Source organism: Salvelinus namaycush, chromosome 22 (assembly GCF_016432855.1).
Source record: "Salvelinus namaycush isolate Seneca chromosome 22, SaNama_1.0, whole genome shotgun sequence".
NCBI classification, from domain to species: domain Eukaryota; kingdom Metazoa; phylum Chordata; class Actinopteri; order Salmoniformes; family Salmonidae; genus Salvelinus; species Salvelinus namaycush.
The window spans coordinates 33,591,290-33,616,548 of NC_052328.1; the positions used below are offsets into that span (position 1 = coordinate 33,591,290).

At 42.7% G+C, this 25,259-nt stretch overlaps 1 protein-coding gene across 1 annotated transcript; it reads left to right on the forward strand.

Moving 5' to 3' along the window:
• Nucleotides 1-304: 304 nt before the first annotated feature.
• Nucleotides 305-10,180, forward strand: LOC120017853 (monocarboxylate transporter 12-B-like). Its single transcript, XM_038960814.1, has 7 exons — nt 305-423; nt 2,989-3,092; nt 7,961-8,104; nt 8,257-8,558; nt 8,976-9,271; nt 9,488-9,747; nt 9,936-10,180. Exons 1-7 carry the CDS (start codon nt 305-307, stop codon nt 10,178-10,180), a joined length of 1,470 nt encoding a protein of 489 aa, XP_038816742.1.
• Nucleotides 10,181-25,259: the final 15,079 nt, after the last annotated feature.

Consider the following 25,259-nt stretch of genomic DNA (forward strand, 5'->3'; position numbering starts at 1 on the left):
TGTAATAGTAAGTAACTACTAGGATGTGATATCAGACAGTTTTTTAAAACATTGTAAATGTCCTCTTGTGTTCTACACTGCCTTACCATAGACAGCTGCTCCCACGCCTGGTGCGGCAGAGAATAAAATAAGGGGCCAACAGAGACAAGACCTGGAGTTGTGCGGAGTGTGGCTGGGTTTGGTGATCTTCCTGGAGGACGCATATTACCGTAACACAGAACAGCATAGGAGCCAGCCCCAGGACCAGAGGGGAAGGTAGCAAAAGAGAGGCCAGCAGCAGCAGCACGGCGGTGGCACAGAAGGAATGACACCAGAGGGGAAAAGTCCCAGAGGGGCACCGGTAGCCCCTCCTGATGGAGGCTGGGGATGGATGGTTGTGGCCGGCTGCTTCCTAGTCACCATCTGCACCCGTGCTGTCACTAGGTGAGCCTTTGGAGCTGTGTGTGTCAGAGGGACTATAGTCCTCAAATCAAATGTTATTGGCCACATACAGATATTTAGCAGATGTTATTGCGGGTGTAGTGAAATGTTTGCGTTCCTAGCTTCAACAGTGCAGTAGGATCTAACAATTCAGAACAATACACACAAATCTAAAGGTAAAATAGGACGAGCAATGTCGGAGTGGCATTGACTACAATACAGTAGAATATAATATAAACATATGAAATTAGTAAAACAGTCTGTAAACATTATTAAAGTGACCAGTGATTCAATGTCTATGTACATAGGGCAGCAGCCTCGAAGGTGCAGGGATGAATAACCGGGTGGAAGTTGGGGAATTGGGTGACACAAGGAGATTGAACTGAACCTTTCATAACTCCTCATTTGACATGTTTGTGACATCGTAGAGTCTCTGGATGTGTTTTGCCCTTGTTGTCTCTTTGCAGAGTATTTGCAAGATATGTGTTTTGTCCTGACAGATGCTAGGCTCCCATGGTGAGGATTCTTTTGTGTGAAGATAGCTTTGGGATATTCCAGCGGACGGTTGTCGTTGTATGCAACATAAAGTGAAATGAAATCAGACATGTTAATGTTGTTATCCTTTCATCTGTTCCATGCATGTCAGGTGGCATCATGTTTCTGTATGATCAGTGTGATCTAACTATCCGTTTTGGGAACCAGCCAGGTTATGATGAGCCAGCGATTCGTTTAGCCCTTTGTCAGCTCAGGTTAAAAAGGCATGCTTTTAAATCAGACACCGGGACACATAGTCAACGCAGGTTTGGTACCTATTGTGTGTTCCTGTTACGTATTGTTGAGTCCCTAGTGACAGAAAATATTGTTTATGCATACAAATGCCACTTTTCATGTAGGTGAAGAAGTTACAAGGACTTTATGTATGTATTTTGTGTCACACACTTTAAAAAAAGTCAGACTGGCTAGTAAGATGCTCTTGTTTAAGTTTGATTACTCTGGTACTTGGTAGGTTGGTGAATGCTGCGCTCCCCTGTGTTGGACTGTTCCTCCTTCTCTAGGTAGCTTAAGAGAGAGAATTAAAATTCCACTCTCCACATGTGCTTTGGTCACATGCCATAAGCCTTCACAGTGTAAAAAAAACCTTACATAATTTTTAAACGCTCAGCATGAACAAACTATACAGTCAGCTTAGGTTATTGGTTATTGGGTACCGTGTTGCTGAATGGAACTACTGTAACTCAAACAATTCCTCAACTCTATTCCTCAACTCTCGATTCCTGAACTATATTAATCAAATCTATTCCTGAACTATTTTAATCAAATCTATTCCTGAACTATTTTAATCAAATCTATTCCTGAACTATATTAATCAAATCTATTCCTGAACTATTTTAATCAAATCTATTCCTGAACTATTTTAATCAAATCTATTCCTCAACTCATCCCGTATTTAGTGTTTTGATTTAATCGGGTTTTTCTTTGGGGATTCGTGTCAGTGCACTTAAATTCAGTCACTGGTCTTAATTTCTAAATTGTATCGACAAAGCTCATTGTTGTGTCATTCACTGAGGATACAAACATTAAGAACACCTGCTATTTCTATGACAGACTGACCAGGTGAATTAAGGTGAAAGCTATGATCCCTTATTGATGTCACTTGTTAAATCCATTTCAATCAGTGTAGATGAAGGGGAGGAGACAGGTTAAATAATAATTGTTAAGCCTTGAGACAATTCAAATCAAATCAAATTTTATTTGTCACATACACGTGTTTAGCAGATGTTATTGCGGGTCCAGCGGAATGCTTGTGTTTCTAGCTCCAACAGTACAGTAATATCTAACAATTTCACAACAATACACACAAATCTAAAGTAAAGGAGGGGAATTAAGAATATGTAAATATTTGGGCGAGCAATGTCAGAGCGGCATAGACTAAGATTCAGTAGAATAAGATAGCATACATTATATACATATGAGATGAGTAATGCAAAATATGTAAATATATTAAAGTGACTGGTGTTCCATTATTAAAGTGGCCAGTGATGATTTCAAGTCTATGTATGTAGGGCAGCAGCCTCTCATGTGCTTAGTGATGGCAGAGACGTGGATTGTGTTTGTGTGCCATTCAGATGGTGAATGGGAAAGACAAAACATTTAAGTACCTTTGAACAGGGTATGGTAGTAGGTGCCAGGCGCACCGCCTTGAGTGTGTAAAGAACTGCAACACTGCTGGGATTTTCACGCTCAACAGTTTCCCATGTGTATCAAGAATGGTCTACCACCCAAAGGACATCCAACCAACTTGACACAACTGTGGGAAGCATTGGAGTCAACATCCCTGTGGAACGCTTTTGACACCTTGTAGAGTCCATGCCCCGACGATTTAAGGCTGTTCTGAGGGCAAAAGGGTCTCAATATTAGGAAGGTGTTCCTAAAGTTTTTTACACTCGGTGTATATACTATGTCCATGTCAAATAATCCAGTCCAGTCCTATACCTGCATATATCCCGAAGAACAGTTTACCAGTGTAATGTTGAAACTCACACTGTTCTTTCTCCTTTTTATTTTTAGATGTGTGTCAATCTTCTTTGTGGAGTTCCAGGTGCACTTTGGTCGGGACTACTCTGGCACGGCCTGGATACACTCGCTAGTCGACTGCACCACCTTCCTCTTTGGTGAGAGTCAGCCATGACTAGAGGATTTCCTTACCAGCAATTTGAACACCTTGATTGTCCCTTTTTATTCAATGAAACTGTATTTATGTATTTATTGTCTGGGTTTGATTAATTCTCAAGCTATTTATAATTATCTCTGGGGCCTGAGGAAATTCTACCTCCATAGATTCTGTTAGCTATAAAAGGAGCAGAAACAGATCCACAAGCATAAAAGCACAGATTAAGTGTACTAGTAGTGCACTTTATACTCACAATAAATTAAAAAGCAATATATGCCCCTAATAATTCTGATTGGGAGGTAGCGTATTATGATAAGAAATACCCGAACATACGCCTTTCCTTATCAGGAAATGGCAAATCTTGATGCATCTGATGTGTAACACAGAAATCCGGACCCAGTTCTCCTTGCATGAACATTATGCTGTGATTAGGACTGCCCAAGGAGACCCCAAATAACTAATTTCTGAAGAAGAAAAAAATATAGTTTTCTTCCCGACGTAATAGACAATGTATTATAAAATGTGTGGTTTGCATCACCTCTTATATATCACATGAACATTTCAAGTGACGACACTTCGCCAAAAATGAATATAATTCTTTGAAAATTTACTCAGGCGTCTCTGGACATATTATGAGCATTTTGCATGCATTGAATCTCAGACATGCACATTTTGACAAATACTAGACCTTGGGAGGAGCAGATTTCCGTTTTTACAGGCCGGTGAAATCAGCCATTTTCATGTGTAATTACAAAAATCGGCCACCAGGTAGTGCCAAAAGTGTTTATTAGGATCTCTTTGTTTATTAGGATCTCTTTCAGCCCAATTTTGATATTTTTTCCACACTAATTAATCCTTTGATCAATCAGATCTTTACACATCAGATATTTTTTGTGCTGATCTGATTGGACAAAAAAACAATTTGTGAAAGAAATATCAGAATTAGTTCTTAAAAATAGTGTTTTCTTTTTATGTATTGTTCATATACAGATAATTTACCAGGTGTTTAAAAACATTGTGGCATAAGACATTGTGACATATATAAGACATCGGGCTTTAAGGGTGAAAAGGAAAACAAACCGATTCACAAGCACAAAACCACACACTAATTCAGATTAGTACACAGCATACAGTGCATTTGGAAAGTATTTAGACCCCTTGACTATTTCTACATTTTGTTACATTATAGCCTTATTCTAAAAATGATAAAATAGTTTCCCCCCTCATCAATCTACACAAAATACCCCATAATGACAAAGCAAAAACAGTTAAAAAAACAAAATTTTTGCAAATGTATTAAAAATTAAAACTTAAACATGACATTTACATAAGTATTCAGACCCTTTACTCAGTACTTTCTTGAAGCACCTTTGGCAGCGATTACAGCCTCAAGTCTTCTTGGGTTTGACGCTACAAGTGTGGCACACCTGTATTTGGGGAGTTTCTCCCATTCATCTCTGCAGATCCTCTCAAGCTCTGTCAGGTTGGATGGGGAGCGTCGCTTCACAGCTATTTTCATGTCTCCCCAGAGATGTTCGATCAGGTTCAAGTCTGGGCTCTGGCTGGGTCACTCGAGGACATTCAGAGACTTGTCCCGAAGCCACTCCTGCATTGTCTTAGCTGTGTGCTTGGGGTCGTTGTCCTAATGGAAGGTGAACCCTTGCCCCAGTCTGAGGTCCTGAGCACTCTGGAGCAGGTTTTCATTAAGGATCTCTCTGTACTTTGCTCTGTTTATCTTTCCCTTGATCCTGACTAGTCTCCCAGTCCCTGCAGCTGAAAAACATCCCCACAGCATGATGCTGCCACAACCATGCTTGACTCTTGGCATTCAAGTCAAAGAGTTCAATCTTGGTTTCATCAGACCAGAGAATCTTGTTTCTCATGGTCTGAGTCCTTTAGGTGCCTTTTGGCAAACTCCAAGCGGGCTGTCATGTGATTTTTACTGAGGAGTGGTTTCTGTCTGGCCACTCTACCATAAAGGCCTGGTTGGTGGAATGCTGCAGAGATGGTTGTCCTTCTGGAAGGTTCTCCCTTCTCCACAGAGGAACTCTGGAGCTCTGTCAGAGTTACCATCAAGTTCCTGGTCACCTCCCTGACCAAAACCCTTCTCACCCAATTGCTCATTTTGGCCGGGTGGCCAGCTTTAGGAAGAGTCTTCTTCCATTTTAAGAATGATGGAGGCCACTGTGTTCTTGGGGACCTTCAATGATGCAGACATCATGTCCAATCAATTAGATTTACCACAGGTGGACTCCAATCAAGTTATATAAACATCTCAAGGATGATCACTGGAAATAGGATGCACCTGAGCTCAATTTCAAGTCTCATAGCAAACGCATTTACATTCTGTAAATGTGATATTTCGTTTTTTTAACTTGAAAAAATGTCTAAACCTGTTTTTGCTTTGTCATTATGGGGTATTGGGTGTAGATTGATGAGGAAAATGCTTTGTTTAATCCATTTTAGAATAAGGCTGTAAAATAACAAAATGTGGAAAAAGGGAAGGGGTTTGAATACGTTCCAAATGCGCTGTATATGCCCAATAACCTCAAAAGAACATGTGCCCTTAATAAGTAAGATTAGAAGATGGACCATTATGATAAGTTGTCTTTCCAAACCTTTGCCTTTCCTAATCATGACATGGCAATCTTGATACACCTGCTGTAACTTTGCAAAAGGAAATTACATAATCTGGAACATTGACATGATGATCAGATGATTACATGAAACGATTTGACCAGCAGTCTTCACCTGATTTTAGTACCCCTCAGCTATTGTAAAAGTTGTGTGAGGGCTGTCTGGGCACATGCAGTGTAGTCTGGGCAATCCCCAGGAGTGACTTTGGAATCATGGGGATAAGTGGAGGTCGGTGCTGTGATAGAGACTGACACATTCAACACCGGCTTGCACTCTCTTGCTAGTATCTATCTGATCTAGGGTGTAATCATTAGTCCAACAGTTGCAAATCTGAGTTTCTGTTGGGCAAATTCAGGTATGTTTATCCCCTTTTCGTTCCATTTGCTTCCGTTTAAGAAAGGTTTTTCAACAGAATCAGCAGAATGAATACACCCCTGATCACACGCAGACAGTTCACTTTCATAGCAGCCACATAAACAGCATGATCACTTTGCTCGTTGTGTATATATAATTCCTTCTCGCAACTATCTATGCGCTCTCCTCTCACCTTTTCCCTTCACAACACATCAGCTGTCAGTGACCAGGCAAAAAAACCTTCCCAAGTCAAACCATATCATGACTGCTAACCGCTACACACAGCCTACTTTGTCATAGTCAACATAGCTACTAGAACTAATGCGTTAGTAATCCCACTACAATTATCCTGTGTGGCTCAATTGGTAGAGCATGGTTCTTGCAATACCAGGGTTGTGGGTTTGATTCCCACAGAGGGACCAGTATGGAAAGAAAAGTATGAAAATGTCTGCCCTCACTACTGTAAGTTGCTCTGGATAAGAGTGTCTACTAAAATGTAAAAAATCATGCAGTGCAGTTTAGTAGTTACATTGGCAGGCCCTGGTGGCAATAAATGAATAAATGCTTACCTTGACTTGGAAGAGTTCCAGTGTTGGATAGTCAGCTAGCTAACATAGCATCCCTCTCTGTTTGAGTAGGCTAAACTAGCTAGCTAAGTGAACATTTAAAAAAATACAACGAAATATCTGTCTCTTCATTTGTTCAACTATTGTCTTTCTCTCTTTGAGTCAACTACTCACCACATTTTATGCACTGCAGTGCTAGCTAGCTGTAGCTTCTGCTTTCAGTACTAGATTCATTCTCTGATCCTTTGATTGGGTGAACACCATGTCAGTTCATGCTGCAAGAGCTCTGATACGTTGCAGGACGACCTCCGGAAGTTGTCATAATTACTGTGTAAGTCCATGAGTTTCCTAGGTTTTGTATTGAAGTCAATGTACCCAGAGGAGGACAGAAGCTAGGGCTCTTCCAGCTGCACCATAGTGCTACCCAGCAGAGTGCTGTTGAGGCTACTGTACACCTTCATTGCAAACCAGTGTGTTTTAATCAAATATTTGGTGACATGAAAATATTGAGTATAGTTTTATCTAAAAAGGATAACTTTAAAATGTTTTTTTCACTATTTGTATTTTTATGAAATTTACTGAGGAGGATGGTCCTCCCCTTTCTCCTCTGAGGAGCCTCCACTGATGGGGATTCCACAGCCCCTTGGAAACAGCTGTTGATGATAAGAGATATAGGGAAAGATAGAAATGTTTTTAGCCATATTGAGACTAAAGTCTCTTTTGAAAATGAGCTGTGCACAATACAAAAATGAACACATCAATAGGCAATTATAGATAAACATAAATATAGACATTAAATACACATTAAGATACAAAACACAGTCAATTAAAACAAACACATTCTTCATTATAAAAATCCTCTCTCAGCTGCCCTAGGGACACAAAAGTATCCAATCGAAAGCTAGTTTGTTTTTTTGCCACTTAGGTTGTTTTGAACAGGGTGGTATCCATCCTGATGCACTTTTTACTGATATTTAAGGATTTACATCAAATAATTCAACTTGGGCCCCGATTTATCATTCGCCTGGACTTACATAACATCTGTGCCAGAGTTTGTTTGACTTTTACAAGTGGTTGTTTAATGAACCACTCACAGTTTCACTGTACTGGCTGTGTGTTCTTAGACTTGCATGGCTTAATCTTTGAGTCAAACATTTACTACTGGCCTGCTCTGAACTTTCATGCCAATAACCGACTCGATGTGTATTACAGTGGATTGAGTCTCAACTACATCCCATCCAAGCGATAAGTCGGTCACATTTTCCTCTTGATGTGAGGATGATAACTTTGTCTATGTATTGTTTTTTTCCAGCTCCTCTTGGCAGCTTCATTGGGAACCGTCTGTCCACCCAAGCCACTGTGATCATGGGAGGTGTCCTGTCCTCTGCCGGCCTGATCCTCAGCTCCTTTGCCACCAGTCTGGAGTACCTCTACCTCACCTTGGGCGTCCTCACAGGTATGCCCCTGTCTCTCACTGGAGATGTCATCACATTGTTTTTAGGACTTTGGCACAAGAGGATGCTGTTGCATTATGGATACTTGTGTTGAATCTAATGACAGAACGCAACTGCAGCTGCCATGACTCCATCCCCAACTCTCTTCTCGTAGGGTTGGGATTTGCCCTCAGCTACACTCCAGCGGTGGCCATGGTTGGGTCCTATTTCAACGAGAGGAAAGCACTGGCCTATGGGATGGCAATGTCTGGGACTGGGATTGGGACCTTCATCCTGGCACCTGCTGTGCATCTCCTGATTGAACATTACTCCTGGAGGGGGGCCTTGCTGATTCTGGGAGGGTTTGTGTCCAACCTGTGTGTCTGCGGGGCCCTTATGAGGCCCCTGGTGCCTAAAGGTAGAGGACAGAGGTGGCACAAGACAGCAGAGCTTGAGAATGGGTATGCCATCCCACCGGTGGATGCCAAGCTAGCAGAAGGGAAGGTAATGGACACAACACTTCCAGGCTTAAAGCCGTTGGACCCAAATACAGAGGTTGTGAATGTAACAGATGTTAAGCTTGAAACTGATAAACTTGCAGAAATTAAACTCACTGAAATGAAACTAGCAGAGGCACTCCTTGCGAATGTACAACTAGCTGACTCGAGGCTGGCAGACATGACGATAGTAGAGGGCATGGTTGTGAATGTGAATAGCGTGCTAACAGAGAAAATGCTTGAAGAGATCAAGCTAGCGGATCAAAATCTAGCCAACGGGAAGCTGAAGGACATTAAACTAATGGAGAACCTTGTCATCGGTAGCCAGCTTGCTGATGTTAAGCCTGTAGACACAAAGGTTGCCGATGCAAAACTAGCAGAGTTAGTAGAATCCAAGGTTCTGGCTGGCCTGGCTGCCCCTGGGCCAATTGGTCCCCTGGCGGGGCCTAAGCTGGGAGGGTGCCTCTGTCTTCAGTCAATGGAGGAGTTTAGCTTCCTGCTGATGCCTGACTTCATGCTGCTGTCCGTGTCCTTCCTGTTCCTGGCGTACGGCTGCAGTGTGCCCTTTGCCTATCTGGTGCCTTATGCCCTCAGTGTGGGCGTGGAGCACCAGCAGGCTGCCTTCCTCATGTCCATCCTGGGGGTCACCGGAATCGTAGGAAACATCACGTTCAGCTGGCTCACTGACAGGAAGTATGTTACATATACAGAATAGTTTGCACCCCCCCACACACACATTTTCTATAGCATCACCCAAATAGACTGTAGCCATAGTCAAAATATTTGTCATGATGCTTTCAAAACTATGGTCTTGGGCCTGTCACACACTGTATGGCCACATTCTCTAGTGTTGTAACATACTGCCAGCTGTAACATACTGCCAGCTAAGTCTGCGTTTCCCTCTTGTAGGTGTGTGAAGAAGTACCGGAAAGTGAGCTTCATGTTTGCTGTGGGTATGGAGGGTCTCTCCTGCCTCCTGATTCCTCTGCTACGTTCCTTCACCCTGCTGGTGCCTTTCTCCATGCTCTATGGCTATTTTGATGGTGCCTACTCTGCCCTCATACCAGTGGTGACGTCTGACTTGGTGGGCTCATCGTACCTATCCTCAGCCCTGGGTGTGGTCAACTTCTTACATGCCATACCCTACCTGGTTAGCCCACCAATAGGAGGTGAGGATGAGGAGAGAACACCTCAATACTAACACACATAGTGCATGTACATACACCATTTTCAAATTGCACATCTTGATTCTGAATATCATGATTCCATCGTTCTCAGTATGTTATAGTCTGTACTTTGTTGTTGGTATGAAACTTCCTGTTGAAATTCCCAGCCTAACTCTTTCTCTTGGTTTCAGGCTGGTTGGTGGACTGGACTGGTGACTATACTGCAGCATTCTTCCTCAGTGGATTCTCTCTTATCCTCAGCTCACTCTTTCTGGCTACTGTCATGCTGATCCAACGATGCTGGGGACCACAAACATTCTCCACCAGCGATGCCGATTCAACGTTCGCCTCCTTGAAGAATGGCCAAATGGATCTACCAACGTACAAGGCAGCACATGACGAACCAAAGCTAGCAGGGACCGTCCCTGCATGTTGAGACATTTTTGTAAGCATTTTTTTATTGAGTGAGTGGATGTTACTGTAATACCAAAGTGTGTTGTTCCTTAATGGAAGCAAAACAATAATGTTCCAGGAACAACAAAATGCAGTTATTCCTGTCAACGTGAACTTGTGAAAATCCTATAACACCATCACAAATTCTGTGTTGATTACCAGTCAGGAAAAGTTACTCTATTTTTTTTTTATTTTTTTTTAAATAAAAGTTGATTAAGAATTGGTGGCTCTGTAGAATAACACATCACTTAGTACCAGTGTTTGTTTGTTTATTATTTTGAAGATTATGACTACATTAAACATGCAATGTAACACCAAAGTTATGCAATAATAACATATACATTTGTGTATAACATTAAATAGATTGCACTAAAATTCACTGAAGAGAAGCTATTTGTACTGGGCATTTCCATGTAAAAGGACCCATGAGCACCAACATGTGAAGTGCATGGGAGCATGTCAAATGAAAGCTAAGAGTCTATCTTTTTGAGAAAGTAAGGCATATTTACGTTTCCAACCATTTTCCATCCTACAAATCAGCAAAGGCTTTGATTTCTGGTCAGATGGAAAAAGTCTTAAAATGTCTTAGAAATACTGTGCATCAAAACACAGAATTTGAACCAATCATAGACATCTATGTTTCACAAGTTTGGATAGCACAGTACAGTACACAGTACAGTGAAGCACAGTAGAGTACAGTACAGAAAAGTATAGTTCGGTACAGTAGAGTACACTATAGTCTACTCTAGGACACTATAGTATAATATAGTATAATATATTGAACTGTACTCTACTGTGCTGTACTGTGATGTCCAAACTTGTGAAACATAGATCTCAGTGATTGATTCAGATTTGGTCTGGTCCAGACCAACCAAATGTTGTCTTGTTTGGGGGCAGAGCTCCTTAGAATAATAGCCAGTGTGTAGAATAATACCCAAACATGCAAAATTAGGATATTGCATAATTCTACCTTTGTGTACCTATTCAGGATACATCACCATGAAGAGAATGACATGCATATCCATAATTATGCATTTCTGTGTTGTACAGATCAGGGACTCATGCTGTAATTACCATTACCATAATTCCGTTACCAGATGTAAATCCACTTCACTTATTGTAGTTCAATAACCAAAATATTTTTCCCCCAAGCTCAAGGTGTCATGTCAGAGATATTTAACAGTTTTGGGAAAACTGAGGGTGATTTTTAAACTTTAAAATCAATGGTTTTTCTTTGGCATACATTCTAATGCAGAGAATCTGAATCAAAGCGTAATTCCGTTATCGTGGAATTGCTCTATTGTGATTGGACGCATCACTTTGTAGTGTTGTTCACAAAGTGCGTTATAAACCTACACTGTGAAATATGGACTTGTGTTTCACATATACTAATACTAAGATGTCATTCAAGACCAAACAGAGCCATGGATGTTCAAAAGGTGGCTCCCCCCCCCCCCCCCCCAAAAAAAAACAAGTGATCAATGATTCCTTCACCTGCTGCTGTGTTTGAAAATATGAGTTGAGATGTATCCATATTTTGAAAGAGAAGAATGTGTTTTTTTTTTTTGCACATTAATGCCTACAGGGACAAAAATACCATGAATGCCTACATTTCCTATGTGTTTATCTTCACCTTTTCTAATGACATATGTTTATCAATTGAAAAACATGAATATGATGCCTTGTTGGGTTGCCGTCAAGCAGCACAGTCAATATTTGTACTATCGTAGAGAGTTATAATGACAGTCTTGAGTCTTCCTCTGAAAGTTCAGAACTTTTTTCTAGTTTTAAATTGTTTAAACATGTTATTATGTTGAACATACATCTATTGGTTATTTGTCTGACGATGTGGTGTTGAGATAAAGCAAATTGATGTTCATTCGGGGAACTGTCTCATTTGTCATGTGTTCTATTTCTAATAATAATCCCACTCTAGTACAGACTTCTGTCAAGTATCCTTAATACTGACATCTGATTAATATTGAACTTTAAGACTATTTTTATTTAACTAGGCAAGTCAATTAAGAACAAATTCTTATTTACAATGACAGCCTACCCCAGACAACACTGGGCACCACTCTATGGGACTCCCAATCACAGCCAGATGTGATGCAGCCTGGATTCAAACCAGGGACTGTAGTGACACCTCTTGCATTGAGATGCAGTGCCTTAGAACGCTGTGCCACTCGGGAGCCCTGGATCTCTGGAAAATACAGCCATAGATGACAGAGAGACAAAATAAACTTGCTATACTAGCCCAAGCATGCCATGTGTGACACCTTGCATAGATATACTGTACTGTTTCTGCTAAATATAAAACGGTATTGTTTACTTCCCTTTCCACATTACAAAAAGCAATATCTCCATCTAGTGGTGTACATCTAACATAACAGTCTATATTAACCATTGTTGACAAATAGCAGATGATGAGTATTGATTTTCTGGGTACTTACAGGTACTTACAGGTACTTCGGTCGTCAGTTGAACAGTGTTTCTTCCGACACATTGGTGCGGCTGGCTTCCGGGTTAAGCGGACGGGTGTTAAGGAGCACAGTTCAGTTTGGCGGGTTAAGTTTCGGAGGACGCGTGACTCGACATTCACCTCTCCCGAGCCCATTGGGGAGTTGCAGCGATGAGACAAGATCGTAATTGGATATGACGAAAGTGGGGAAAAATCTATAAATAAAAGTGACAATTGGGTACTTTTTCCACCACTGCTTATGTGAGTTGTCTTGTTGTGTGTGTGGATTGGCTTGCTCGAGCTGATGTGTGTATTTATGTGGGTGCGAGAGCGAGTGTTTGTCAGGTTGGTGTGAAAGCGGGTGTTTGTCATGTCGGTGTGAGAGCGGGTGTTTGTCAGGTCGGTGTGAGAGCGGGTGTTTGTCAGGTCGGTGTGAGAGCGGGTGTTTGTCAGGTTGGTATGAGAGTCGGTGTTTGTCAGGTCGGTGTGAGAGTTGGTGTTTGTCAGGTTGGTATGAGAGTCGGTGTTTGTCAGGTTGGTATGAGAGTCGGTGTTTGTCAGGTTGGTATGAGAGTCGGTGTTTGTCAGGTCGGTGTGAGAGTCGGTGTTTGTCAGGTCGGTGTGAGAGACGGTGTTTGTCAGGTCGGTATGAGGGTCGGTGTTTGTCAGGTCGGTGTGAGAGTCGGTGTTTGTCAGGTCGGTGTGAGAGTCGGTGTTTGTCAGGTCGGTGTGAGAGTCGGTGTTTGTCAGGTCGGTGTGAGAGTCGGTGTTTGTCAGGTCGATGTGAGAGTCGGTGTTTGTCAGGTCGGTATGAGAGTCGGTGTTTGTCAGGTCGGTGTGAGAGTCGGTGTTTGTCAGGTCGGTGTGAGAGTCGGTGTTTGTCAGGTCGGTGTGAGAGTTGGTGTTTGTCAGGTTGGTATGAGAGTCGGTGTTTGTCAGGTTGGTATGAGAGTCGGTGTTTGTCAGGTTGGTATGAGAGCGAGTGTTTGTCAGGTCGGTGTGAGAGTCGGTGTTTGTCAGGTTGGTATGAGAGTCGGTGTTTGTCAGGTCGGTGTGAGAGTTGGTGTTTGTCAGGTTGGTATGAGAGTCGGTGTTTGTCAGGTTGGTATGAGAGTCGGTGTTTGTCAGGTTGGTATGAGAGTCGGTGTTTGTCAGGTCGGTGTGAGAGTCGGTGTTTGTCAGGTCGGTGTGAGAGACGGTGTTTGTCAGGTCGGTATGAGGGTCGGTGTTTGTCAGGTCGGTGTGAGAGTCGGTGTTTGTCAGGTCGGTGTGAGAGTCGGTGTTTGTCAGGTCGGTGTGAGAGTCGGTGTTTGTCAGGTCGGTGTGAGAGTCGGTGTTTGTCAGGTCGATGTGAGAGTCGGTGTTTGTCAGGTCGGTATGAGAGTCGGTGTTTGTCAGGTCGGTGTGAGAGTCGGTGTTTGTCAGGTCGGTGTGAGAGTCGGTGTTTGTCAGGTCGGTGTGAGAGTCGGTGTTTGTCAGGTTGGTATGAGAGTCGGTGTTTGTCAGGTCGGTGTGAGAGTCGGTGTTTGTCAGGTTGGTGTGAGAGAAGGTGTTTGTCAGGTCGGTGTGAGAGTCGGTGTTTGTCAGGTCGGTGTGAGAGTCGGTGTTTGTCAGGTCGGTGTGAGAGTCGGTGTTTGTCAGGTTGGTGTGAGAGCGGGTGTTTGTCAGGTTGGTGTGAGAGCGGGGGTTTGTCAGGTCGGTGTGAGAGCGGGGGTTTGTCAGGTTGGTGTGAGAGCGGGTGTTTGTCAGGTTGGTGTGAGAGCGGGTGTTTGTCAGGTTGGTGTGAGAGAAAGTGTTTGTCAGGTCGGTGTGAGAGCGGGGGTTTGTCAGGTTGTTGTGAGAGCGGGTGTTTGTCAGGTTGGTGTGAGAGAAAGTGTTTGTCAGGTCGGTGTGAGAGCGGGTGTTTGTCAGGTTGGTGTGAGAGCGGGGGTTTGTCAGGTCGGTGTGAGAGCGGGGGTTTGTCAGGTTGGTGTGAGAGCGGGTGTTTGTCAGGTTGGTGTGAGAGCGGGTGTTTGTCAGGTCGGTGTGAGAGCGGGGGTTTGTCAGGTCGGTGTGAGAGCGGGTGTTTGTCAGGTTGGTGTGAGAGCGGGTGTTTGTCAGGTTGGTGTGAGAGAAAGTGTTTGTCAGGTCGGTGTGAGAGCGGGTGTTTGTCAGGTTGGTGTGAGAGCGGGTGTTTGTCAGGTTGGTGTGAGAGCGGGTGTTTGTCAGGTCGGTGTGAGAGCGGGGGTTTGTCAGGTCGGTGTGAGAGCGGGTGTTTGTCAGGTTGGTGTGAGAGCGGGTGTTTGTCAGGTTGGTGTGAGAGAAAGTGTTTGTCAGGTCGGTGTGAGAGCGGGGGTTTGTCAGGTTGTTGTGAGAGCGGGTGTTTGTCAGGTTGGTGTGAGAGAAAGTGTTTGTCAGGTCGGTGTGAGAGCGGGGGTTTGTCAGGTTGGTGTAGGTTTGGTTGTTGGGTTTGGCTCAGGGTGTTGACTTGAGTTGACTTGATGTGATGTGTGTGCGTCAGGTGGTTGATGTTTGAGTGTGTGTCATGGTGCTGGTCTGGGTTAGTGTGTTGCTGTGTTTGTGTGTTTGTGTGTTTGACTGTTGGCTTGGATGGCCTGCAGTGTCCTGGTGCATTTCTGTGGGATTGGACGCTTTCTAGTCACCAGTTGAAGTTGTTGTAGCTGAGAGAGAGAACTGACAAAGGACATCTGAATGAGCGTCGTTAAGGCAAGAGAGAAGGCAATGTGAGTAAGAGGAGAAAATACATTAGTTTTAGGATATGAATGTTGAAGGGGTATCTGGGTATCTGATCACCGCCACTCTGCTTCTCCACTTCTTGAATGGAGGGACCATGGACACGCCCACAAACCCTCTCTGACTCGGGTACTTCTCATAAGGCAGAATGATCCAGGAAGCAGAAACACACTCAGAATTTAGGAAAACTACCCAGATGACCTCACTGCAGTTCACAGATGACCTCACTGCAGTTCACAGACGACCTCACTGCAATTCACAGACGACCTCACTGCAATTCACAGACGACCTCACTGCAGTTCACAGATGACCTCACCGCGGTTCACAGACAAACTCACCGCAGTTCACAGATGAACTCACCGCAGTTCACAGACGACTTCACCGCAGTTCACAGACGAACTCACCGCAGTTCACAGACGACTTCACCGCAGTTCACAGACAACCTCACCGCAGTTCACAGACGCAGTTCACAGACGAACTCACCGCAGTTCACAGACGACTTCACTGCAATTCACAGACGACCTCACTGCAATTCACAGACGACCTCACTGCAGTTCACAGATGACCTCACCGCGGTTCACAGACAAACTCACCGCAGTTCACAGACAAACTCACCGCAGTTCAGACAACCTCACCGCAGTTCACAGACGAACTCACCGCAGTTCACAGACGACCTCACCGCAGTTCACAGATGAACTCACCGCAGTTCACAGACGACTTCACCGCAGTTCACAGACGAACTCACCGCAGTTCACAGACGACTTCACCGCAGTTCACAGACAACCTCACCGCAGTTCACAGACGCAGTTCACAGACGAACTCACCGCAGTTCACAGACGACTTCACCACAGTTCACAGACGACCTCACCGCAGTTCACAGACGAACTCACCCCAGTTTACAGACGAACTCACCGCAGTTCACAGATGACCTCACTGCAGTTCACAGACGACCTCATCACAGTTCACAGACGACCTCACCGCAGTTCACAGACGACCTCACCGCAGTTCACAGACGACCTCACTACAGTTCACACAATGTGTTGTTTGTATCTTGATCTAGTTACTACATGTCTATAGCATACTACTTTTACTTTATTGTTATGTTATCCCACCGTAATACCAGTTACTACCAGAAAAGGTGCCACTATACCTGTTGATATAACATGGCATACAGTATAATCAATGTGATAGAAGGCTGTTTAAGGCTCACTGATAACCCTAGCAGTGACAAAGAATGACATAATGAGCATAGACGTGTTGAATGTAGGTCATTTTGCAGACACTCTGAGGTCCTTGATATAGAAGGGTACAGCCATCGCTGTAGCAGCTTGGCTATCAGCTGGGAGGGAGGGAGGTAGAGCCATGGTATATAACACCTTCACTACCATCCACCTCTGGCTCTTTACAGCAGGGCTCTCCAACTACTGTCCTAGAGATACTGAGTGTGCAAGCGTATGTTCCATTCCAGCTCTAACACACCTGATTCAGGTAATTGTGATCCAGGTTGAAGACCATTACTTAGTGATTATTTGACCTGCAACCATCATCTGTACACCTAGTAGCCCTTCAGGACCTGAGTTATGAGATCAAACCCAAACAGATTGCATAACGTTCCTGGGGAAATACATCTCTGTGCATTAGGCCTATTTCTATAGGGTCACGTACTCAGGGAGCAGCAAATGATAACCGCAGAATTCCAATATGTGAAACAACACTTACCCAATCAGATTTGTCTTTTTTATGTTGTTCCCCTCTGGAATCAAATTCCAGAAAATGTTTAATGTGTGCCTGGTATTAATGAATGAACAGTGGAAGAGAAAAAACACAGAGAATATAACCACTAATGCACGTGACTGCAAGCGAAAGTGTGATGGTGCAATGCATCTGACTGTTGATGATTCAATGTGTCAATATTTTCAATGTATATGTCACAAAAAACAAACATTATTATTAGTATTGTAGTTTAATTTCTCAGAACCAAGAGATATAGCCATGCAGTCATAAACATTAACTCTGCATTACCTTCACTCCCTCTCCTGAAAGAAGGTAGAGTTAATATTCATGACTAGCTTTATCTCTTGATCCAGAGAAATTCAAACTAAAGCTATAGTACTCTATATATACAAAAGTATGTGGACACCCCTTTAAATTTGTGAATTCGGCTATTTCAACCACACCCGTTGCTAACAGGTGTATAGAATCGAGCACACAGCCATGCAATCTCCATAGACAAACATTGGCAGTAGAAGGGGCCATCCTGAAGAGCTCAGTGACTTTCAACATGGCACCATCATAGGATGCCACCTTTCCAACAAGTCAGTTCGTCAAATTTCTGCCCTGTTAGAGCTACCTCGGTCAACTATAAGTGCTATTATTGTGAAGTGGAAACGTCTAGGAGCAACAACGGCTCAACCTTGAAGTGGTAGGCCACACAAGCTCACAGAACGGGGCTGCCGAGTGCTGAAGCATATAGCACGTAAAAATCGTCTTTCCTTGGTTGCAACACTCACTACCGAGTTCCAAACTGCCTCTGGAAGCAACATCCACACAATAACTGTTCATTGGGAGCTTCATGAAATGGGTTTCCATGACCGAGCAGCCGCACACAAGCCTAAGATCACCATGCGCAATGCCAAGCATCGGCTGGAGTGGTGTAAAGCTCGCCACCATTGGACTCTGGAGCATTGGAAATGCGTTCTCTGGAGTGATGAATCACTCTTCACCATCTGGCAGTCCAACGGACTAATCTGGGTTTGGCGGATGCCAGGAGAACGCTACCTGCCCGAATGCATAGTGCCAACTGTAAAGTTTGGTGGAGGAGGAATAATGGTCTGGGGCTGTTTTTCATGGTTTGGGCTAGGCCCCTTAGTTCCAGTGAAGGGAAATCTTAATGCTACAGTATACAATAACAGTCTAGTCAATTATGTGCTACCAACTTCGTTGCAACAGTTTGGGGAAGGCCCTTTCCTGTTTCAGCATGACAATGCCCCCATGCACAAAGTGAGGTCCATGCAGAAATGGTTTGTCGAGATCGGAGTGGAAGAAATTGACTGGCCTGCACAGAGCCCTGACCTCAACCTCATCGAACACCTTTGGGATTAATTGGAACGTGGACTGTGAGCCAGGCCTAATCGTCCAACATTAGTGCCCAACCTCACTAATGCTCTTGTGGCTGAATGGAAGCAAGTCCCCACAGCAATGTTCCAACATCTAGTGGAAAGCATTCCAAGAAGAGCAGAGTCTGTTATAGAAGCAAAGGGGGGACCAACTCCATATTAATGCCCATGATTTTGAAATGAGATGCTCGACAAGCAGGTATCCACATACTTTTGGTCATGTAGTGTTGTCACGTTCCTGACCTTATTTGCCTTTGTTTTACTTTGTTTAGTTGGTCAGGACGTGAGCTGGGTGGGTAGTCTATGTTATGTGTTTCTATGTTGGGTTGAATGTGTTGCCTGATATGGTTCTCAATTAGAGGCAGGTGTTTGACGTTTCCTCTGATTGAGAACCATATTAAGGTAGGCTGTTCTCACTGTTTGTTGGTGGGTGATTGTTCCTGTGTCTGTGTCTGTTGCACCACACGGGACTGTTTCGTTTGTTCGTTCGTTTGGCTAGTCTTTCCTGTTCGTGCGTTCTTCGTGTCTCTATGTAAGTTCTCAAGTTCAGGTCTGTCTACGTCGTTTTGTTGTTTTGTATTTTCAAAGTGTTTGTCGTGTTCGTCTTGTCTTTAATAAATTTCCATTATGTCTGCATACAACGCTGCGTTTTGGTCCGACCCTTACTCCTTCTCCTCATCCGAGGAGGAGGAATTAGACAGCCGTTACAAGTGTATTATTACTTAGATTTTCACATCCTACCTTTTGAAATCCTCCATAAAACTGAACAGTCTGGAACAGCTGAGAAAGATAAGCTTTAACAAGAAATGAAGTTACTGTATAGAAAACAAGATGTGTTATATTCGAAAGCAGTACCTGGATTACAATTAGGGTTGCAAAGGAAGGGTATATTACTGGAAACATTAAAAGTTCACCAGGAAATTACCAGAATTTCGGTAACATTCAATCTTTATTTGGAATTTTATCAGGTGACATCTAGTGTCCTATTTGGGTACTTAAGATTGTCACAGGTGTCTGTAATTATATCTGTCCATCTGTGTGGCCTTATCACATATATAATATCTAAAATAAGAGATAAACCATCAACTTAGTGATACCATTCTTGTTTTATACTGTACTGTATGTGGGTTTCAGGATGAAATATACTTTATATATATTGTTAGACACTTTTATGTATTTTACTATGTCAATATGTCTTTGTTGTAAATGTTTTGGCGCCAAACTGGTGGCAGTTGTGAAAAAAGTCAATAGTTTGAAGAGTTGCAGATTTAATTGAAAATGATGCCATTGTTTTATCTTTATTTAATCAGACAGGTCAGTTAAGAACAAATTCTTATTTTCAACGAAAGCATAGGACCAGTGGGATAACTGCCTTGTTCAGGGCCAGAATGACAGATCTTTACCTTGTCAGCTACGGGGATTTGATCATGCAACCTTTCAGTTACTAGTCCAACACTCTAACCACTAAGCTACCTGCTGCCCCATTGACTAGATGCCTTTTTTCATTAATTAGGCCATATTCTCTTGAACCATATGGTCTGTCCACTAGATACTCATAGACAATATGGACATAGATATAACAAATGTATACTATATATGAATAAAATACAAATCAAGTATAAATTACTAAAGTTACCATAGATTACCGGTTAATTACCAACATTTCTGAAGATTCCGGTAACTGAGGTACATTAACAGTAGCTTTGCAACCATAGTTACCATATAAACAACAAACATAGACATACCCAGCTGGCCATTTATAAAAGTAACTGCCCTTATGGGCATGCCTCTGTCAGAAAGATATGGAAACAGTCCACCAAGAAACAGGTCTTGTCTTGAAATGGTTCCCAGGGAGTATTGTTTAAAGACATGTTCGCTATGTATTCAACACAATACAACATTATCCTCAGATTACAGGCTCTGTTCTCTATTGTAGAGATATTTGTCTACTGTACTGTACTGTACTGTACACACACACACAAACACACATCTATACACTTGGTGAGAAAAAATATTCCCTATTTTCATATTATTTATTGAGTATCGGTATGGAATTATCATCCTTTATGAATATAAAGGTAAAAGGCCAATATTGTCCAATAATATTTGTGAAACTATATATCGTCCGAGCTCTAAGTTTGTAGTACATCTATTGGTTGTTCAAAACACCTAAAAACAACTTATTCATAGATGATGGTAATAGTTAAAGCATGCTGTAACATCCTCTAGTTCCAAAATTCAAATATGCGTGCTAAGGGTACCGCACTGTACTGTACACACACACACAAACACACATCTATACACTTGGTGAGAAAAAATATTCAGAGAAAAAATGTTTTGTGCCCAAGAAAAAACTGTCATGAAAATACAGTAGGTCTGTTGAGAATATAGGTGATTCTGTTGGAACTTGCAATGCCACTCCTCTGACTATTGTTGTTATGATGCCAAGAATCATAACCACCTGTATTCAAAATAATCCATGGATTATTTCACAAATCAAATCACAGCCGAATACAACTGGTGTAGACTTGTGAAATGCTTGCTTACGAGCCCTTCCCAATGATGCAGTTTAAAAATAATAATACAAATAAAATAGTAACACAAAAGGAATAAAATAAAATACACAAGACAGGATTTTTATACAGGGAGCAGTCTACCAGTACCAGACTAATGTGGAGCTATATACAGGGAATAGTCTACCAGTACCAGACTAATGTGGAGCTATATACAGGGAATAGTCTACCAGTACCAGACTAATGTGGAGCTATATACAGGGAGTAGTCTACCAGTACCAGACTAATGTGGAGCTATATACAGGGAGTAGTCTACCAGTACCAGACTAATGTGGAGCTATATACAGGGAGTAGTCTACCAGTACCAGACTAATGTGGAGCTATATACAGGGAATAGTCTACCAGTACCAGACTAATGTGGAGCTATATACAGGGAATAGTCTACCAGTACCAGACTAATGTGGAGCTATATACAGGGAATAGTCTACCAGTACCAGACTAATGTGGAGCTATATACAGGGAATAGTCTACCAGTACCAGACTAATGTGGAGCTATGTACAGGGAGTAGTCTACCAGTACCAGACTAATGTGGAGCTATATACAGGGAATAGTCTACCAGTACCAGACTAATGTGGAGCTATATACAGGGAGTAGTCTACCAGTACCAGACTAATGTGGAGCTATATACAGGGAATAGTCTACCAGTACCAGACTAATGTGGAGCTATATAAAGGGAGTAGTCTACCAGTACCAGACTAATGTGGAGCTATATACAGGGAATAGTCTACCAGTACCAGACTAATGTGGAGCTATATACAGGGAATAGTCTACCAGTACCAGACTAATGTGGAGCTATATACAGGGAATAGTCTACCAGTACCAGACTAATGTGGAGCTATATACAGGGAATAGTCTACCAGTACCAGACTAATGTGGAGCTATATACAGGGAATAGTCTAGCAGTACCAGACTAATGTGGAGCTATGTACAGGGAGTAGTCTACCAGTACCAGACTAATGTGGAGCTATATACAGGGAATAGTCTACCAGTACCAGACTAATGTGGAGCTATATACAGGGAGTAGTCTACCAGTACCAGACTAATGTGGAGCTATATACAGGGAATAGTCTACCAGTACCAGACTAATGTGGAGCTATATACAGGGAATAGTCTACCAGTACCAGACTAATGTGGAGCTATATACAGGGAGTAGTCTACCAGTACCAGACTAATGTGGAGCTATATACAGGGAGTAGTCTACCAGTACCAGACTAATGTGGAGCTATATACAGGGAATAGTCTACCAGTACCAGACTAATGTGGAGCTATATACAGGGAATAGTCTACCAGTACCAGACTAATGTGGAGCTATATACAGGGAGTAGTCTACCAGTACCAGACTAATGTGGAGCTATATACAGGGAATAGTCTACCAGTACCAGACTAATGTGGAGCTATATACAGGGAATAGTCTACCAGTACCAGACTAATGTGGAGCTATATACAGGGAGTAGTCTACCAGTACCAGACTAATGTGGAGCTATATACAGGGAATAGTCTACCAGTACCAGACTAATGTGGAGCTATATACAGGGAATAGTCTACCAGTACCAGACTAATGTGGAGCTATATACAGGGAATAGTCTACCAGTACCAGACTAATGTGGAGCTATATACAGGGAATAGTCTACCAGTACCAGACTAATGTGGAGCTATATACAGGGAATAGTCTACCAGTACCAGACTAATGTGGAGCTATATACAGGGAATAGTCTACCAGTACCAGACTAATGTGGAGCTATATACAGGGAATAGTCTACCAGTACCAGACTAATGTGGAGCTATATACAGGGAATAGTCTACCAGTACCAGACTAATGTGGAGCTATATACAGGGAATAGTCTACCAGTACCAGACTAATGTGGAGCTATATACAGGGAATAGTCTACCAGTACCAGACTAATGTGGAGCTATATACAGGGAATAGTCTACCAGTACCAGACTAATGTGGAGCTATATACAGGGAATAGTCTACCAGTACCAGACTAATGTGGAGCTATATACAGGGAATAGTCTACCAGTACCAGACTAATGTGGAGCTATATACAGGGAATAGTCTACCAGTACCAGACTAATGTGGAGCTATATACAGGGAATAGTCTACCAGTACCAGACTAATGTGGAGCTATATACAGGGAATAGTCTACCATTACCAGACTAATGTGGAGCTATATACAGGGAATAGTCTACCAGTACCAGACTAATGTGGAGCTATATACAGGGAATAGTCTACCAGTACCAGACTAATGTGGAGCTATATACAGGGAATAGTCTACCAGTACCAGACTAATGTGGAGCTATATACAGGGAATAGTCTACCAGTACCAGACTAATGTGGAGCTATATACAGGGAATAGTCTACCAGTACCAGACTAATGTGGAGCTATATACAGGGAATAGTCTACCAGTACCAGACTAATGTGGAGCTATATACAGGGAGTAGTCTACCAGTACCAGACTAATGTGGAGCTATATACAGGGAGTAGTCTACCAGTACCAGACTAATGTGGAGCTATATACAGGGAGTAGTCTACCAGTACCAGACTAATGTGGAGCTATATACAGGGAATAGTCTACCAGTACCAGACTAATGTGGAGCTATATACAGGGAATAGTCTACCAGTACCAGACTAATGTGGAGCTATATACAGGGAGTAGTCTACCAGTACCAGACTAATGTGGAGCTATATACAGGGAATAGTCTACCAGTACCAGACTAATGTGGAGCTATATAAAGGGAGTAGTCTACCAGTACCAGACTAATGTGGAGCTATATACAGGGAATAGTCTACCAGTACCAGACTAATGTGGAGCTATATACAGGGAATAGTCTACCAGTACCAGACTAATGTGGAGCTATATACAGGGAATAGTCTACCAGTACCAGACTAATGTGGAGCTATATACAGGGAATAGTCTACCAGTACCAGACTAATGTGGAGCTATATACAGGGAATAGTCTAGCAGTACCAGACTAATGTGGAGCTATGTACAGGGAGTAGTCTACCAGTACCAGACTAATGTGGAGCTATATACAGGGAATAGTCTACCAGTACCAGACTAATGTGGAGCTATATACAGGGAATAGTCTACCAGTACCAGACTAATGTGGAGCTATATACAGGGAGTAGTCTACCAGTACCAGACTAATGTGGAGCTATATACAGGGAGTAGTCTACCAGTACCAGACTAATGTGGAGCTATATACAGGGAATAGTCTACCAGTACCAGACTAATGTGGAGCTATATACAGGGAATAGTCTACCAGTACCAGACTAATGTGGAGCTATATACAGGGAGTAGTCTACCAGTACCAGACTAATGTGGAGCTATATACAGGGAATAGTCTACCAGTACCAGACTAATGTGGAGCTATATACAGGGAATAGTCTACCAGTACCAGACTAATGTGGAGCTATATACAGGGAGTAGTCTACCAGTACCAGACTAATGTGGAGCTATATACAGGGAATAGTCTACCAGTACCAGACTAATGTGGAGCTATATACAGGGAATAGTCTACCAGTACCAGACTAATGTGGAGCTATATACAGGGAATAGTCTACCAGTACCAGATCAATGTGGAGCTATATACAGGGAATAGTCTACCAGTACCAGACTAATGTGGAGCTATATACAGGGAATAGTCTACCAGTACCAGACTAATGTGGAGCTATATACAGGGAATAGTCTACCAGTACCAGACTAATGTGGAGCTATATACAGGGAATAGTCTACCAGTACCAGACTAATGTGGAGCTATATACAGGGAATAGTCTACCAGTACCAGACTAATGTGGAGCTATATACAGGGAATAGTCTACCAGTACAAGACTAATGTGGAGCTATATACAGGGAATAGTCTACCAGTACCAGACTAATGTGGAGCTATATACAGGGAATAGTCTACCAGTACCAGACTAATGTGGAGCTATATACAGGGAATAGTCTACCAGTACCAGACTAATGTGGAGCTATATACAGGGAATAGTCTACCAGTACCAGACTAATGTGGAGCTATATACAGGGAATAGTCTACCAGTACCAGACTAATGTGGAGCTATATACAGGGAATAGTCTACCAGTACCAGACTAATGTGGAGCTATATACAGGGAATAGTCTACCAGTACCAGACTAATGTGGAGCTATATACAGGGAATAGTCTACCAGTACCAGA